Source organism: Symphalangus syndactylus, chromosome 10 (genome assembly GCF_028878055.3).
Source record: "Symphalangus syndactylus isolate Jambi chromosome 10, NHGRI_mSymSyn1-v2.1_pri, whole genome shotgun sequence".
NCBI lineage: Eukaryota > Metazoa > Chordata > Mammalia > Primates > Hylobatidae > Symphalangus > Symphalangus syndactylus.
The window spans coordinates 69,015,158-69,034,551 of NC_072432.2; the positions used below are offsets into that span (position 1 = coordinate 69,015,158).

Consider the following 19,394-nt stretch of genomic DNA (forward strand, 5'->3'; position numbering starts at 1 on the left):
TATTGTCACATGTGTTGTAAGATAGGTTTAATGTAAATAAACAGAGGTTTATAAGCATGATAAAACAACATTATTAACCTTTGGCACTATGTTAACTCTGTGTTTCTTTATATATGTATCAGTTCCTGGATGATTTGTATGAAATATTCTGTTATAAACTCTTCCTATAATTTCTCTGGCATCAATGTTATACTGTGTGTGTGTGTGTGTGTATGTGGGTGTGTGTGTGTGTGAGATTTATATATACATATATAAATATATATACATATGTAGTGATATATATATGTAATATTTATATTTAAATCATTCCTTAGGCTGGAGAATACTTGTGTGATAATTAGTAAATAGTAAGACTTCTTACCAACAAAGACAACTAGGTTTCTGTCCACCTGGACCTCTTTTATCATAAAGTGCTTCACTGATGTGTACATTAAAGGAGGTTTATGGCTTGATTTAGCTATTTTCCACATAATTTATAAACTCATTGTATACTTTGTACACTTTTTGTCATGCTAAAGGATTTCATGTTTCTATTTTATATTTAGAGAAGAAATGGATCAAAAGCCCATTGGAAAAAGAGAAAAATTAGATATGATTATTTGAAGTATAGTATGTGGAATAATAATTATTATTTCAAACTGTCTTCAATAAACACGTTGAATTTCACCACATATCTATTAGGTAACTAATAGTGAATGCAGTGTCTTGTTTTAAAATAAATGGACATGTATATGTACATGTATGTTTAGTAAGATTAACAATACACTTAATCCCTTTATGATGAAATTCCTATATTATCACAACCAAAAATTAAGAACTTACAGTTGTCATTAAAGGTCAAAAATGAGAATAGAACCCATATGAAATTAAAAAAAATTTTTTTTAGTTCTGTGAATAAAGATGATGGTATTTTAACGGAAAATGCATTGAATTTATAGATTGCATTTGGCAGTACGGTCATTTTCACAATATTTATTCAAGCCATCAACAAACACGCAATGTGTTTACATTTGTTTGCATCATCTCAGTTTTATTTCAGAAGAGTTTTGTGGTCTTCCTTGTGGAGAGCTTTCACCTTCTTGGTTAGGTATATTTCTAAGTATTTTATTTTATTATTATTATTATTGCAGATGTTGTAATAGGGGTTGAGGTTTTGATTTGATTCTCAGTTTTGATGCCCACATAGCCAAAGCAAGGCTAAGAAAAAAAAATCTGGAGGTGTCACAATACCCGACTTCAAACTATACTACAAGGCTATAGTTAACAAAACAGCAGGGTACTGGTATACAAACAGGCATGTAGACCAATGAAACAGAATAGAGAATTCAGAAATAAAACTAAATACTTATAGCCAACTAGTCTTTGACAAAGCAAACAAATACATAAAGTGGGGAAAGGACAACCTATTCAACAAATGGTGCTGGGATAATTGGCAAGACACATGTAGAAGAAAGAAACTGGATAGTCATCTCTCACCTTATACAAGGATCAACTCAAGATGAATCAAATAATTAAATCTAAGACCTGGAAGTATAAAAATTGTAGAAGATAACATCATAAAAACTCTTCTAGACATTGGCTTAAGCAAAGACTTCACGACCAAGAACCCAAAAGCAAAGGCAACAAAAGCAAAGATAAATAGATGGAACTTAATTATACTAAAAAGATTCTGAACAGTAAAAGAGATAATCAGCAAAGTAAACAGACAACTCACAGAGTTAGAGAAAATCTTCACAAGCTACACATCCCACAAAAGACTAATATCCACAATCTACAAGGACTTAAACAAATCAGCAAGAGAAAAACTAATAATCCCTCAAAATGTGGCCTAAGGACATGAATAGACAATATTCAAAAGAAGATATACAAATGGCAAATGGCTATAATTTAAAAATCCAAAAATAATAGAAGTTGGCATGGTAGTAATAAGGGAACACATTTACACTGCTGGTGGGAATGCAAACTAGTACAACCACTATGGCAAGCAATAACTAAAAGTAGAACTGCCATTTGATCCAGCAATTATGTTGCTAGACATCTATCCAGAGGAAAATAAGTCATTATATGAAAAAGACCCATATACATACACGTTTATAGAAGCACAATTCACAATTGCAAAACTGTGGAACCAGCCTAGATTCCCATCAACCAATGGGTGGATAAAGAAAATGTGATATATATATATATATATATATATATATATATATATATATATACACACACACACACACACACATATATATATATATATTAGTCTTTTGTGGGATGTGTAGCTTGTGAAGATTTTCTCTAACTCTGTGAGTTGTCTGTTTACTTTGCTGATTATCTCTTTTACTGTTCGGAAGCTTTTTAGTATAATTAAGTTCCATCTATTTATCTTTGCTTTTGTTGCCTTTGCTTTTGGGTTCTTGGTCGTGAAGTCTTTGCTTAAGCCAATGTCTAGAAGAGTTTTCATGATGTTATCTTCTACAATTTTTATACTTCCAGGTCTTAGATTTAATTATTTGATTCATCTTGAGTTGATCCTTGTATAAGGTGAGAGATGACTATCCAGTTTCTTTCTTCTACATGTGTCTTGCCAATTATCTCAGCACCATTTGTTGAATAGGTTGTCCTTTCCCCACTTTATGTATTTGTTTGCTTTGCCAAAGACTAGTTGGCTATAAGTATTTAGTTTTATTTCTGAATTCTCTATTCTGTTTCATATATATATATGTGGGTGTGTGTGTGTTTGTATACACATACATACACACCTATATATATACTATGTATATATTTTACATATATGTGTATATATGTGTATATATGTGTGTGTGTATATATATATTATATATAACACATTTACTTTATCCACCCATTGGGGGAATATATATATATTTGAATACAACTCGGCCTCAAAAGGGACAAAATAAACCTGGATGGAGTTGGAGACCATTATTCTAAGTGAAGTAATTCAGGAATATAAAACCAAACAATGTATGTTCTCACTTATAAGTGGGACCTAAGCTATTAGGACACAAAGGCATAAGAATGATATAATGGACTCTCGGAACTCAGAGGGAAGGGCAGGAGGGAGGTGAGGGATAAAACACTACACATTGGGTACAGTGTATATTGCTCGAGTAATTGATGCACCAAAATCTGAAAAATCACCACTAAAGAGCTTATCCATGTAACCAAAAACTAACTGTGGCCCAAAAACTTGAAATAACTAAAAAAAGAAAGAATAAGAAAAAGAGGAATATTTTTAAATGACCAGAAAAATAGAATAGGCTCAAAAAACCAAACACATTGTAAAATTAGTTCATTTTGTAGTAGAAACCAGGTAGGAGTTGCTTTATTTCTAATTCCACATACTTCCCACTGGGAAATGACTGAAGCTCTAAAATGGTAAGCAATTTTATCATACCTTTTAGGAAAAAAAGTGACACTGAAGCCGGATGCACAATAAAAGCCAAGCAGCGCTACTTATCTCAAAATATCAAGAGCAAGAGAGAGACTTTTTATACAACTTGATTATTTAATAGTTTCCTCAGAGACAATTAAAACAACACAATCCTGCATGAAATGAATCCAAAGTATGCTGAGTATATGCAAAACAGTATTGATACCATCAGTGGACTTCTTAATGTTCTTGTGTCCATGTACAATATGTAACATGTAGTTAAGCTCAGTAAACTATTTTCATGTAAACTGTGAATTAGAACAATAAATTTCAATATGAGCTCAATTTCAATATAAGTTCATATGGCTTTATATAATTTTTGTTTTCCCCCTTGACATGAAATATTTCTAATGGTTTAACAGGTACTAAATCTCTAAAAACCAAATTTTGACTTGACAAGGCAAGTTTTGAAAGATGTTTTGTCAAAAGAAGAAAGGAATCTTGTATCACAACCTCTTCTTGTTGTAATAAACTGAAGGAGTCTCATTTATCAGGTTTCCCAGCTTCCAGCCTCAGACGTAATTAATCTCTTTTTCCCTTCTTGCCTGTTCTAACAAACTTCCAGACACAAAACAGACATTTTGTGATGATGAATATCACAGTTGCCACACAGGCCAGCAGGAACCCAATCACATCCAAAGAGTGGTACTGGAACCAGGTGAGGTCGTGGGCTGCAACCCGAAGGTGTTTGGCTCCTTTATGGCGCATGACAAACTCAATCCAGAAGACTGCTCGATCCAGGGGCTTCACTGGTTGATCATGATGAATTCTTGATAATTTCATAGCATTCTCTTTATAGCTAAATGATAAACATAAAGGTATCAACATTGAAAGTAAGCTAATTTGGCCGCACGCGGAGGCTCACAATGGTAATCCCAGTACTTTGGAAGGCCGAGACAGGAAGATCACGAGGCTAACATGGCGAAACCCCGTCTCTAGTAAAAATACAAAAAAATAAAATAAAATTCCCCAGGCATGGTGGCACATGCCTGTAGTACCAGCTACTTGGGACGCTGAGGCTGAGGCAAGAGAATCTCTTGAACCCAGGAGGTTGCAGTGAGCCAAGATCGCACCACTGCACTCCAGCCTGGTGACAGAGTGAGACCTCCTCTCAAAAAAAAAAAAAGTAAGTTAATTTGCCTGAGCAAATCAAGTCCATGAAAGGATTTTAAAGTGTCATATGATTCAAAGTAAATGTAATAGAATTGACATAGAATTTGTGTATTTTAATTTGAGTTATTGTAGAACGTTTGGCTTTTAAATTGGATTTCATAAGTGACAAATGTTTTTAAAGTAAAAATGGAAGTTCAGGTGAGAAAGTTAATTATTTGATGCAGAGAATATATGCGCAATTTTATTTTTTTATTTTTTTATTTTTCTAATTTTTAGTTGTTGTGAGTACATAGTAGGTGTGTATATTTATGAGGCAAGTGAGATATTTTGATACAGGCTGCAATGTGAAATAATCACATCATGAAGAAAAGGGTACCCATTGCTTAAGCATTTATTCTTTGTGTTATGAAATATCCAGTTACACTCCTCTAGGTCTCAAACAGGCATATAAAATCATGCTCAGCATCATGAACCATTTTAAGTGGTGAAAGATATATAGTTAAAATGCAATTTGAGAATTATCATCTTTAAGTTTCTAGAGACAAATTGTGCCATGTGGGTGAAATGCCTCATAGCCACGAGCTCTGCTCCTATTCTAATCTTTTGTGCCCTACTGTTTCCCACCCAGTAGCCAGAATGATTATTTTTGAAATAAAAGTCAGATTATGACACTGCCCTGATTAAGACTTTTGCCTGACTTTTCATCATATCAAGAATAAAATCCAACTCTGTTATTTGGTCCTCAGGATCTTCCTTTATCAGACGCTGGCAAGCTCTTCTCCAAAGACTGCCATGCACTCTAGGTCTAGGGACATTGGCCTTATATTTTTCTTTAAGCTCCCATCTCAGCACCTTATACATTGTGTCCCCTCTACCCACGCTTGGAGTATTCTTTCTTGCAACAACCCAAGGCATGCTTCTATCTCTTTTTGAGGCAACCCTCTAAATGTTACCGATAAGAGAGGCTTTCCCTGGCCACATTATGATAGAACTCCTAGGATTTCCTCTATTTTTTTGTGCTTATTTTGAAATTATTTGATGCCTAGAATCTTAAAATACATTATACATCTTCTAAAATACACATTTAAGTATAAAACACATAAAATAAATGTACATACACTAAGTGAAACAGCTCTAAAATGTAAGATCATCTTAAACATTATTTTGAAGTGAAGGTACCAATTTACCTATCTCTCAGATCATATAGAGACAAATAAAATATGGCATACCCATATTATAAAATATATTGCTTTAAAAAGAAATGAAATGTTAATACACACAACACAAATAAAGCTAAAAACCTTAAAAACAACAAAAATTGTACTTGGTAAAAGAAGTAATTTACACAACATCATAAATTGTATCATTCAATTTATATGAAATATGTAGAGAGAATAATCATAGAGAAGGAAAACAAACTGGTGTTAGCCTAGGGCTAAGGGGTCATGGAAAGTGATTTCTGTACCATTATGGTTACTTTTATGTTGATAAAAATGTTCTAAAATTATATAATGGTGATGGCTTCATGACTGTAAGCATACTAATACATTTGTATTTTATACTTTAAGTAGGTGGGTTTTATGCTATGGAAATTAAATTTAATTATCGAGTCTGTTACAATAATGATAATAAAAATAAATTTTTCAGTAAGAAAACAGATATACTTTGAGACATTTTAGATATTGAATTAAAATATTTTATTATGTTACTTCAACTTTATCTTTCCTTCCTACTGTGGATTGATTATGTCGAATTTATTTTAAAATGTCTTCTTATCTACATCATTTTAAAATTGTTTTTGTGTAGAAAATTATTTTAATAATTGGTTATTCATTAAATGTATGAGGTTCAAATAAAATTTTTAAATAACCACTCAAAAATAAAAACAGATTTCAGATTGTTTAAATCATTTAAATTCTTTTAAAATCAGTCTCTTATAAAAAGGATAAAAGTCATACGCACTATGGACAAGAGAACCTATCTATAAATACCACTGAGCAAAAAAAAGTTATACTCACAAAGGATCATTAATTACTGTCTTCAGTGCATTGAGTAAGTCTGTACTCGACATTGTGTTGAAGTCCAAACTAACAGCTGCTCCCTTGGCCTTCATGTGTGCAATGTTATCAGGTTGATCTGCAAACAATGGAACGCCCACCATAGGGATCCCATGGTAGATCGCCTCGTAGACGCCATTGGCTCCACCATGAGTTATAAAAGCTCTGGTTTTTGGATGACCTAGGATTGGATGAATTTTAGCAAAATTATTCATAGCAATAAAATAGAAATGCACAATAGAAGAATCTGAATGTGACAGTGTTTCCTAGATAACACACTGAACTGAATTCAAGTTGCTTTTCAGACTTCAGAAGAAGGAGCACCTACTTCTGCTGGAGATGTAAATGAAGGCTATGTGGTGTGTTTAACTTCAGACTGAAAAAATTAATACAAGATTACCAGTTGAACTAACAAAAAAGTGCAATTTAGATAAGGAAATATAATGTGCAAAAAAGAAAAAAGAACAGAAAAGGGATGGGCATGTAAGAATGTGTTCTTGTTCTTTTTGTTTTTTGTTTTTTTAATGGAGATGGAGTCTCCCTCTGTCGCCCAGGCTGGAGTGCAGTGGTGCAATCTCAGCTCACTGCAACCTCCACCTCCCAGATTCAGGCAATTCTCCTACTCAGCCTTCTGAGTAGCTGGGACTACAGGGGCAAACAGCCATGCCCAGTTAATTCTCTGTATTTTAATAGAGATGGAGTTTCACCATGTTGCCCAGGATGGTCTCGAACTCCTGAGCTCAGTCAATCCACCCGCATCAGCCTCCCAAAGTGCTAGGATTACAGGCGTGAGACACTGTGAACAGCCAGAATGTGTTCTCTTAAGTACGGTCATGCAGTGGGATATGTGGGGTGTGCAAGGCAGCAGGCAGTGAGGTGGTGGTGGTGCTAGAATTGAGGAAAGACAGGTCACACTTCATTATGAAATGTGTCATCACTTTTTGATTGAGATTAGGGACTTAATCCTACAGAAAATGCAATGTCCCTGGTGATAGCAGAAGAGCTGTTATTTTTAGTTACATTTGAAATAACCCTACAGAAGAGGAAAGAACAGTTGTAAATTTGTAGAAATATGAGAAAGGAAGACACCCAGGAAGTGCTAGAACAATTCTGTGAGAGGTAATAACACCTGAAATAAAGATACTCTGATCATAAAGAATGTGGGTGCATATCATAAAATGCCAACAATTGTTGTTTATTCTTTTCACCCTAGGACTGGAAAATACATATATAGAAGTTTCATTTTATTTTTAAGTTTTTGCATAATGAATGTTCAATAGGCTTGTTTCAATATGACTATTAACACTTTAATAATCTGTTACTAATATGTTCAATATTTGTTCTCCAAAGACTTACCAAGAAGATCATTCTGGGGTATCCACTTGTAAAGCTGAGTATTGAGTCCTAAGGTATCTGGTTTATTGCCATCAAATCTCCACAGAACCTATTACAGTGAAGAAAATATCTTATTCCATGAGAGGAACTCAAAAGTTATAGAATGTTAGAACGCTAAAGAGATTAACAATGAGAACAAATGATGTTAAGTAACAAGAACTACTTAGACTGATGTAAATGGAATACTCACATTTCATTTCCTTAATTTTATAATGAGTTAGGTATATAAGGAAATTATGATTTTTCAACATAGTAGCTTAGACAAATAAGACTATCAATGAAAAGTTCAAGTATTTAAAAAATTTTTACACTTTTCAAAAGAAAACCTATATATGGCAAACCTCTATACGGAAAAAAGCTTAACATCACTGGTCAAAACCACAAACAGATACCGTCTCACACCAGTCAGAACGGCCATTATTAAAAACTCAAAAAATAACAGATGCTTGTGATGTTGTATAGAAAAGGAAATGTTTATACTCTGTTGGAGGGAGTGTAAGTTCAACCATTGTGGAAGACAGCATGGCGATTCCTCAAAATCCTAGAGGCAGAAATACCATTCAACCCAGCAATCCCATTACTGGGTATGTATCCAAAGGACTATAAATTAGAACATGCACACATATGTTCATTACAGCACTATTAATCCTAGCAAAGACATGAAATCAATCTAAATGCCCATCAGTGATGGACTGGATAAAGAAAATGTGGTATATCTACATGGTGAAATATTACATAGCCATAAAAAAGAACAAGATCATGTCTTTTGCAGGAACATAAGTGCACTGCAGTCCATTATCCTTAGCAAACAAACACAGGAACAGAAATCCAAATACCACACGCCCTCACTTATAAGTAGAAGCTAAAAGATGAGAACACATGAACATACAGAGAGGAACAACATACATTGGGGCTTATTGGAGTGTGGGGGTTGAGAGGAGAGAAAGGATCAGGAAAAATAACTAAAAGGTACTAGTCTTACTACCAGAATGATGAAACAGTCTGTACAACAAACCCCCAAGACATAAGTTTACCTATGTAACAAACCTCCTCATTTACCCTGAAATTAATGACATGATTGTATATCTAGAAAACCCCATTGTCTCAGCCTAAAATCTCCTTAAGCTGATTAGCAACTTCAGCAAAGTCTCAGGATACAAAATCAATGTACAAAAATCACAAGCATTCTTGTACACCAATCACAGACAAACAGAGAGCCAAATCATGAGTGAACTCCCATTCACAACTGCTTCAAAGAGAATAAAATACCTAGGAATCCAACTTACAGGGGATGTGAAGGACCTCTTCAAGGAGAACTACAAACCACTGATCAATGAAATAAAAGAGGATACAAACAAATGGAAGAACATTCCATGCTGATGGGTTGGAAGAATCAATACCATGAAAACGGCCATACTGCCCAAGGTAATTTATAGATTGAATGCCATCTCCATCAAGCTACCAATGACTTTCTTCACAGAATTGGAAAAAACTACTTTAAAGTTCATATGGAACCAAAAAAGAGCCCGCATCACCAAGTCAATCCTAAGCCAAAAGAACAAAGCTGGAGGCATCACTCTACCTGACTTCAAACTATACTACAAGTCTACAGTAACCAAAACAGCATGGTACTGGTACCACAACAGAGACATAGATCAATGGAACAGAACAGAGACCTCAGAAATAATGCCGCATATCTACAACTATCTGGTCTTTGACAAACCTGACAAAAACAAGAAATGGGGAAAGGATTCCCTATTTAATAAATGGTGCTGGGAAAACTGGCTAGCCATATGCAGAAAGATGAAACTTGATCCCTTCCTTACACCTTATACAAAAATTAATTCAAGATGGATTAAAGACTTAAATGTCAGACCTAAAACCATTAAAATCCTACAAGAAAACCTAGGCAATACCATTCAGGACATAGGCGTGGGCAAGGACTTCATGTCTAAAACACCAAAAGCAATGGCAACAAAAGCCAAAATTGACAAATTGGATGTAATTAAACTAAAGAGCTTCCTCACAGCAAAAGAAACTACCATCAGAGTGAACAGGCAACCTACAGAATGGGAGAAAATTTTTGCAACCTACTCATCTGACAAAGGGCTAATATCCAGAATCTACAAAGAACTCAAACAAATTTACAAGAAAAAAACAAACAACCCCATCAAAAAGTGGGCAAAGGACATGAACAGACACTTCGCAAAAGAAGACATTTATGCAGCCAAAAAACACATGAAAAATTGCTCATTATCACTGGCCATCAGAGAAATGCAATCAAAACCACAATGAGATACCACCTCACACCAGTTAGAATGGCCATCATTAAAATGTCAGGAAACAACAGGTGCTGGAGAGGATGTGGAGAAATAGGAACAATTTTACACTGTTGGTGGGACTGTAAACTAGTTCAACCATTGTGGAAGTCAGTGTGGCGATTCCTCAGGGATCTAGAACTAGAAATACCATTTGACCCAGCCATCCCATTACTGGGTATATACCCAAAGGACTATAAATCATGCTGCTATAAAGACACATGCACACGTATGTTTATTGCGTCACTAGTCACAATAACAAAGACTTGGAACCAACCCAAATGTCCAACAACGATAGACTGGATTAAGAAAATGTGGCAGATATACACCATGGAATACTATGCAGCCATAAAAAATGATGAGTTCATGTCCTTTGTAGGGACATGGATGAAACTGGAAAACATCATTCTCAGTAAACTATCGCAAGGACAAAAAACCAAACACCGCATGTTCTCACTCATAGGTGGGAATTGAACAATGAGAACTCATGGACACAGGAAGGGGTACATCACACTCCAGGGACTGTTGTGGGGTGGGGGGACTGGGGAGGGACAGCATTAGGAGATATACCTAATGCTAAATGACGAGTTAATGGGTGCAGCAAACCAACATGGCACATGGATACATATGTAACAAACCTGCAGATTGTGCACATGTACCCTAAAACCTAAAGTATAATAATAAAATAAAATATAAAAAAAAGTTAACAAATAAAATTTAATTTTAAAAACGTAAAAATTTTTAATAATTATATTCAATACAAATTTTCGGTAGTCATAATTCTAGTGTGAAAAAGCAGCAACAATTTACTAATGACCTATATGCTTATTTTGTGTTATGTATTGTATGAGTTTTCATCTACCAAATTTAATATTAATTTATTCATTTTTTTGAGCAATATAGGAAGTAGTTCACTTATATCTACTTGTCTATAAGTTGTTTTAAAAGAGTTTGATGTCTTTGATTGACAAAAATGCAAGTCTATGAAGTAAGCCACCTGGAAGAAGTCAATTAATGCTGCAAAGGTAGCATGTATAACTTCTTGGAAATTACAAATTATCAAGCACTACTTCCAAGAAAAATTTCAAGTGACAATTTTTGACACAAATTCAAAGTATTCTCAGTATTGATAATTTTGGATATTTTTTCAGCATAGAAATGAGGAACCTATTGGTACCATAAGTAAAAATACAACTCTCGAATAAATTCAAAATTGTATTTTGCTGAATTTTGGTCAACTGATTGCTAACACTTAGACAGTGGGCTACAAAATTTTGACAACAGTGATTTACATGTTCTGCTATAGCCAAGATATTTTTATGTGTTTGTTACTAATTTTGGAACCCCCAGGGAATCCTTATATCAAAAATAATTTACAGTGTTTAAGTTCTATTTGTTACATCAGTGTTAAAGTAACTTTGAGTTTTTAGCAAAATATTAGCATAGGTCATTACAAGAAGACTATCTCAGACAGGGAAGTAAAAAGTAATTGACAAACACACATTTTATTCTATGTAAAAGAAAATATGTTCCTACTACATTCTATGGAGGGGGCATCTGAACCTGTTCCCCTGCCTGGCTTCCTTCTGCTTGAATCCTTCTTATATTTCATTCTACTGCCTCCACTGGGAGGAATTGTTAATCACATAGTACAGCGTCCTTGTGGGGCCACATTTTATACTCCACAGGGTCTACCCTCAGAGCAGGATCCATCTCCACCCTTTCTATTTCATCTTCCTACTTCAGACATTAGCTGGGCCCAGTCCAGCAAGGCAGGCTGCTTTTTCTCATTCTCCAAATCGGCCTGGCTGTTTGGGTCCTTATATTAGTTGTCTGACAGCCTAGGCCGTCCTTTCTCTGAATAGTACCCTGAATACCACTCAAATAGGCCTACTCCAAAATGCACAGAAAGTACATGAGGCTGGGTAACATGGCAACACCATACTGCAGGATGCATGTCAGCCTTTTTGAAATCCCTGCTGTTGTTATTGTGCTAGTGAAGTTACTCACTAAAATGTAATGTTTTCTAACATCTGTAGGGTGTACAGCGCCCTCAGGAATTCTTAAATAAAAGGATCAAATCACAGGGGCAGAATTTGATGATAGCACTTACCTGACCCCAATATCATGATGATACCAAAACTTTACCTGCAACTCTTAATTATATTTATTCCTGATCACGATATTAATGCCAAATTAATTACCAGTGAATAACAGCCTCTGTATTACTTTAACATCTTCCATATATATTTTTGATTTTGAATTAATATCTGAGATAATTAGTGCTTTCCGACAGCTAAATTTATAGGCAGGAAGTTTCCACAATTGGATTCTTTACAAACTTTAACAGCCTCTTTCAGTAGTTTTTCACAACCTTAAGACATTTTATCTTACCTTTTGTGGGATCTTGGCAAGGGCTGATGCAATTACATTGGCCCTTTCTTCTGACATGTTACTGACCATTGACCCCAGAGAAAACACCACAACACCATTTTCTCCAGAGCTTTGGACAAACTCTTCCATTTCCTGTGAAAAAAGAATGTGTTCCGTCATAATAGATTATCAGCACAGCAAGCACTGTGAAAGAATTGGTATAAAAACTAAAAAGAGAAAATCAACTATTATCAGGAATTATTGGAGTAAAGGATGTTTTTTCACTGACTCAATTACTTAGTTTTTTTTTTTTTTTTGCAAGATGTATAATGTGAGATAGGTTGCCTCTGTTAAGGGTATTTGTGTAAATATGTGTGTGTATGCATGTTTGCGTGTGTGTGTGTGTGAAAGAAATGAAATAGAGCTATTACACAGTATTTGGGGAAGTACCAAAACTCTTCATTTATAGTATCATAATTACTAATATAGGCTCTTTAAAGTGGCATCACTTGGCTTTAATGCTATGTTGTTGTTCTGCTAAATCACATATGCTTATTTTAGGCAGGTTTTCTGTGGAATTATTTTAGTTGGAGTCATTAGTGGTTGACTTCTCTGACTACGAGCACTAAGGAAAAGTTCCTCACAGCTGGGATTATGTAAATCTACATTTATCTTACTCTATAATCTTTTACACTTCACTTAAAGTTTGTCAGAGTTTTCCAGTCTTTTTTCAAAAAAGAAAAAATAAAGTAACTGTAAAAGGTGGTGGTTAAAAATCACTGACATTCTGGAATCTGCTATTGTGGTTTGGAATTTCTATGAATAAATTCTAAGAGTCTCATTTATAATACAGAATTGTACAGTATATAGTTAAATAGTTGAATGATCGCATTTTTCAGGTTAGTGTTTAGGTGGAGCACCTACTGCCATGAAATCACACTGTTAAATTGATGTGCTATTTATAACTGCATGTGAGGAACTCTCATCATCACTTTGCTGTGTCTCAGAGGCAGCAGCACTTGTACCAGAATGCGAGAGACTGCCAGGCCTTTCTGCAGAGGAGATTTGGTCACCCTCTTGAGTAACTCACTCACACTACATGAAAATCTTAGTGAAGATGTACTTGGCTGGAATTTATTGAGAATCATTCTGACTTGTGTTCCCCAATCTATGCCAATTTTTAAAGTTAATTAATTTCAGATATAATCATTAGGGTAAAACTTTCTCTTAAGTGTTCTTTACAAAACAAAGAAAAAAATTCCAAATGTTTATTTGCAGACCACATACGGCTGAGTATTTTTAAAAACATGAGTTTTAATCTTAAGACATTAGTGTTAATGATGTCACAGTCATTGTAGTACTATTCCAGGTAATACATGGGATATCCAGGTATTATGTGTGATTGCAGTTACCTGTAGCTGCATTTGATGTAACTTATGTTCAGTGTTTTGTCTCAGTGGCTTGATGCTCAGAGCCTTCTTCATCCACCCAGTGTTAAACTAATATAACCGCTGTTTACAGATTCATTATTGATGTGGACTAATTGCTTCCCATTCTGTGATGACTTAAAAAAATGCTATTTATGTAAGGAATTTTATAAAAGTATTAAAAGTTCTAAAAAGAAAATAAGTGTTTTTTATAAAATTTCTGTCTAGAGATATTATCATGGTAAACTATGTAGTTTTCATTATGGCTTTTGTTCTATTTTTATAGCTCAATGTACACTTGTGACATTTATTTAGACAATTTTGTTCTTATTGTATATATTTTCCTCCTACAAAAAAAGTGTCATCTTGTAATATTTATAATTTTCTATCTCACTTTACTTGTATTATAGCTGACTGTAATTGAATATTTTATTGACAAAGTTATAATGCTACAGTATGCAACTTTTTTAATTATTCCTTCATTTAAGATGTTTGATTACTTGCAATGTTTATCTTATGAATATTTTCCATAAATATTAAACATGGATATCTTGATTTTCTTCTCTCTGTATGATTTCATGTAAATATATTATAAAACCAATGGCTATATGCATTTTTAACACTTGATACATTTGACAAGTGTCCTTTTCTCTTAAAATATACATAAATTATCTGAGAATCTAATATTTAATTGAATAGAAAGAAACTTGGGTTTACCATTATTTTACATAATAAACAATTAGAAAATGGGTTTCACAACCACTGACTTGCATTCAAAGTTTTCTTCAAGTTAATAACAACAGCTAGTATTAGTAATTAACAACAGCTAGTATTAGTAATTATCACTATTGCACTACTAGTCATCCTTTTTCTTGTCCTTCTACACCTCCTATTTTCTTCCCCCTCCTACTGGCACTATCAGATTCCCTTAATGTGAGTGGGGAAATCTTTCAAGAGTAGGATAGGGTGGGACAGAATTTCCATTAGTCTCACCTCAGCTTTTGTCTTTTTAGAAAGTTACCATATAAAGCCCCTACAATTTGTATTCAACATAGATATTAAATTTTAACCATGGAATAAAATATCAGTATCATGTTGCTGCTAATAAGGAGGTAGACAAAAATGATCTCTCAAGAGATTACATAATAATGTAATAAAGAATGTTTACTTTCTACCTATTTCTTAGAACTGTGATATCAGTTTAAAATATATGAGGTTCTTATGTTTCTTCATAAAGAATATAATGTTATATGACGACAGAATTCTTTTTTTATTGTAAACTGAGGGCACTATTCAGATACGAGTGTTCGAAATTATTTGGTATTTATTGTACATGCGTTGTTCATTTTTTCTGTGCTTCTCTATCAGGCAGCTATGATGTTGAGACACAAGTTACCCCAGGAAGCTTTACTGGGTTGCTTGTCTTAAGGCAGAAAACACCTGCTCTAATAGGGTATGTCTATGCTAAGATGTAAACTTCTGGAATCTCAATGCAGAATGATGTAAATGTTTGAATAAAATCAAGTGAACACTGGGTCTTGCTTTAAACATTATTAGAATAACACATTTATATTGTTAAGGAATTATTTTCTTATAAGTTAGAATACTGGTGAAGATCCTTATCACTTATGGTAGAATTTTACAATTTCAGCTTGCTCATCTTACTGTCAGAACTGATATGTCTTCTTTTAATCAAGTTCACAAGGTAGCTGTGATATAGAAGACAGGTAGGACTTTGTTAGAGAATGCAATCTTGAAATACTGAATAATTAGTTTCTATTAAACGAGGAATGATATCTCAAGTGACTTACACATGTTAATTAGTAGTATCGTAACAAGAAAAATAGCCATAATTGCAAAATTAATAACATTTCTGAATCACTAACTATATGCCAGAGACATTTTAAGTGTTTTAATTGTATTAACTTTTTTCCATACAACACAGTATGAAGTTAGTAGTATGACTGCAAAAGTAGGCATAATTATTTCTATCTACTTTCTAGTTCACTTTTCCATCATCTGCTACCTGAATTCATATAAAATTTTCTGAATGGACAGATCTTTCCAGTCTGGCCCTTTTGCAATTTAATCTATTGAACATCTTGGAATCTTTTTTAAAATATAATCTCATCACATATTTTCTTTTCTTAACTCTTTTTAGTAGTTCCTAAATGTGCTTAATAAATATTTCAGTTCCTAAGGAGTATCAGGCTCTTATCTTGCCTGTCAGCATCATCTGATTCTTACTCAGTATCTCCCTTGCAAACTAAACTTTGAGTCTTGAGAACTGTCCTGAACACTTTACCCGCTTTTCTTTTTGTGTTTTTTTTTCTCTCCCTCATTCTTTCACCTATTCCTGCATATTGTTCAGCTCTCCTCTAAATTATTAATATCGGTGACTCCAGGATACTCTCTATTATCTATACTGGAGGTTTCCTTAGCATTGGTTTTTCTCTGGAGATAATAGTTTTTACACAGTTTTTATTACTTGCATATATTTTATCTTTCAAAGTAGAATGTAGTTGGGGTTGAGACAGAAACTGTGTCCAACACCCTTGCCTGTGGTGTGTGCTAATCTCTTTATAAATATTATTTGAATGAATGGCCATTACCTTCTTACATGTTGCATAATCAAAGCTTTAATTTACCAACCCTATTTGGAGTCTCTTTAGTGTGCCTCTTTATCTGTAATAATGATGAAATTCACAAACTTGTGATGGTATCAACATTTATGTGAGTTTTTAATTGGTATCTGCTTTACCTTCCCACTACCCATCTTTCTTCCAGTATAAGTCAAACACTCTGAATGAATATAGAACCATTTGCACTGAAAATACAAAGCAGACAAAACAAACAGTAATAGTTTACCTTAGGTAGGGGTTTGGCAGGTTTGCAGTGGAGTCCTCCAACGAACTCAACATTTGGTAAGACTGGATGAGGAAATTGAAAATCCCAGTAGTTTCGAATAAGCCATATTTCAGCTTTTGCCATTGTCTGGAATAATGTAGTGGGCCTTCCTGATTTGAAAAAAGAAAAGAAAGATAATTAGGTAATCTTCCGAAAGAAGTTAGAATAATGTAGGCAAAAATGTAGGCAAAGTGTTTGTGCTTTGAAATATATATACATGTGTTCATATATAGGCATAGTTTAATTTTTATGTATTATATATTTTGCCCACGGGTATTTACAAGAAAGACAAAGTGGTGAGAGAATCATGAGGGAAAACTACATCCTTTATGTCACATCAGTATATTCACAATCAATAAATAAGCCAAGGAGAATTAATCTCCATTTCTTTATTTTTTAAGCCTTCATAGTAGCAGATACACATATAAGCCACTCTTGGAGCTCCATTATCAATGAATTCTACTCTACCCACAAAAACAATTTTCTTAGAAATAGTCCAATTTCCGCAATTCATTTATCTAGTCCTCTTATCTTTGAATCTTCAAGTGAACTGTTGATTATTTTGAAATTATGGCTGAAATCCTTGTACCTACTACTGCTTTTGATTCATGCTAAGATCTTAATAATATTAGTTTGTAAGTAAATATATTTGCAAATTACAGCTAGAAAATTTTGAGAACTTATTAAAATAGAAGTTTGTGTTCAACCTTAATTTGGCTCATATTTTAAATAGAGATGCATAGTTTCAAAGCAACTACACAGTTACAACTTAATGTTCACAGTTCAACAAGATGATTGGCCTTAAAATGAATGGTTTCCAATCCTTTAGTGAAGGAGAATAGAAACATTGGAAACTTCAAATTATGTGTATTGGTTTTTGATTCTGGAACGGAGACATTATTTCTCTCAACTGTAAAGGAAACCTCCTGGTAACATGGGTACATATTGCAATTACTAAATAAGGTGACTGAGGTATACAAGAAAAAACAATTTCTGCAATGTTAAGTAGACAGTTCTAGAAAAATGTGTAACTACTCAATCTACCAGTACGCATTCAGCAAGTTGTTTCTTGATGAGTCTGACTTTTTTTAAGATAAAAAAATGTATAATAAAATAAATGTGTGATTGCTTAAAGAAATCACAGGTTTATGACTTCCTAGATAAATATTATTTACAGGTTTATGACTTCCTAGAGTGTTCTGTATGGTTGATGGCCACAGGGTTTTAACTGATCCTATGATTTCCCTTTTCTATAGTGTTTGTGAGTTTGATAATCTTTTTCTTTCATTTGATAAATTCACTTACAAAAAGCCCTCACTAGCCTGACTTTATGGCTTTACAAGCTCAGATTCAAAGGCACAGGAAAGTTAGATCTCCATGCTACCAACTGAAAAAATTACTTACCTAGAACTTTACTGTAAAACTGATCCCACTTCTTCATATCCCATACTTGGAACCAAAAGTCAAAATAAACCACATAGATCATATTTTTTACTCTCTCCGTGAAAGTCATTTGATCACTTAATTCTGACATAACAACAGGCACATAGGAAGGAGGGAACAGAAATCCTCCACTATGTTTTTCAATTGCATAGCCAGGAGAGAAGCGGAGGCTGTAGACAAAGGGTATTTTAAGTAGCTCAGCCAGCAGCTCACCGCAGGGGGAAATAGCATCTGCGAGAACAACATCAAATCTTGACTCCTGTAGTTTTTTCATAAGTTTCTTATTTGAAACCACATCTTGACAGAATTTTCTAATAATGTCACTATATGACCACATCATTTCTTGTACTTGTGAAAAATGTGGCCAAAATGTGTCTTTTGGAATGTCTGCCCATCTCTTAACCAGTTGCGTGATGATATCCTCAAACTCAGTTTCAGTTAAAGATGTAGGACAAACTTCAAATTTAAGAGCAGATGGGTTGTTGGGATCAGGAAGAATGGAAGTTGAATATGCCAATACAGTCACCTCATGACCTCTCTGGACAAGCTCATCCAGGATTGTCTTTATATTCATCCAATGGCTGAATTCTGTGGGCCACACCAGCACCTTTCCACAACTTCCAGAGCTAAAGTAACAGCTCAGCTGTATCAGCAGAAGAGCTGAAGTCCATTTCATAGACATCCTCATGCAATGCAATGCTTGTTTCCCAGTTGCTGCTCCTTTCTGTCATTTCTCATGCTGACATCCAGTTTAAATCAGTGAAGAAGTTAAAATGTAACTTTTACACTTCAAAGTAAATACATTATATTAACAGTCTGAACATGTGGATAACAAGGAGACAAATAAAAGGTAGAAGACCTGTTTACACAAGGGAGTTTATTTTCCTTTTCATATTTTTAAGTGCTATAATTCAGC

At 34.1% G+C, this 19,394-nt stretch overlaps 1 protein-coding gene across 4 annotated transcripts; it reads right to left on the reverse strand.

Moving 5' to 3' along the window:
- Nucleotides 1–3,967: 3,967 nt before the first annotated feature.
- On the reverse strand, nt 3,968–19,160 carry LOC129492290 (UDP-glucuronosyltransferase 2B19-like). 4 transcript variants are annotated; one of them, XM_055297435.1, is made up of 7 exons: nt 18,851–19,160; nt 18,440–18,499; nt 16,997–17,145; nt 12,723–12,854; nt 7,972–8,059; nt 6,577–6,796; nt 3,968–4,244 (listed from the first exon to the last, which is right to left on the reverse strand). In XM_055297435.1, exons 1-7 carry the CDS (start codon nt 19,158–19,160, stop codon nt 3,968–3,970), a joined length of 1,236 nt encoding a protein of 411 aa, XP_055153410.1. The 4 variants fall into 4 exon arrangements, with proteins under 4 accessions (XP_055153410.1, XP_055153409.1, XP_055153407.1 ...); XM_055297434.1 differs by lacking the exon at nt 18,440–18,499 and having other exon boundaries at nt 18,692–19,160; XM_055297432.1 differs by having other exon boundaries at nt 18,440–19,160.
- Between the last annotated feature and the right edge of the window lie 234 nt (nt 19,161–19,394).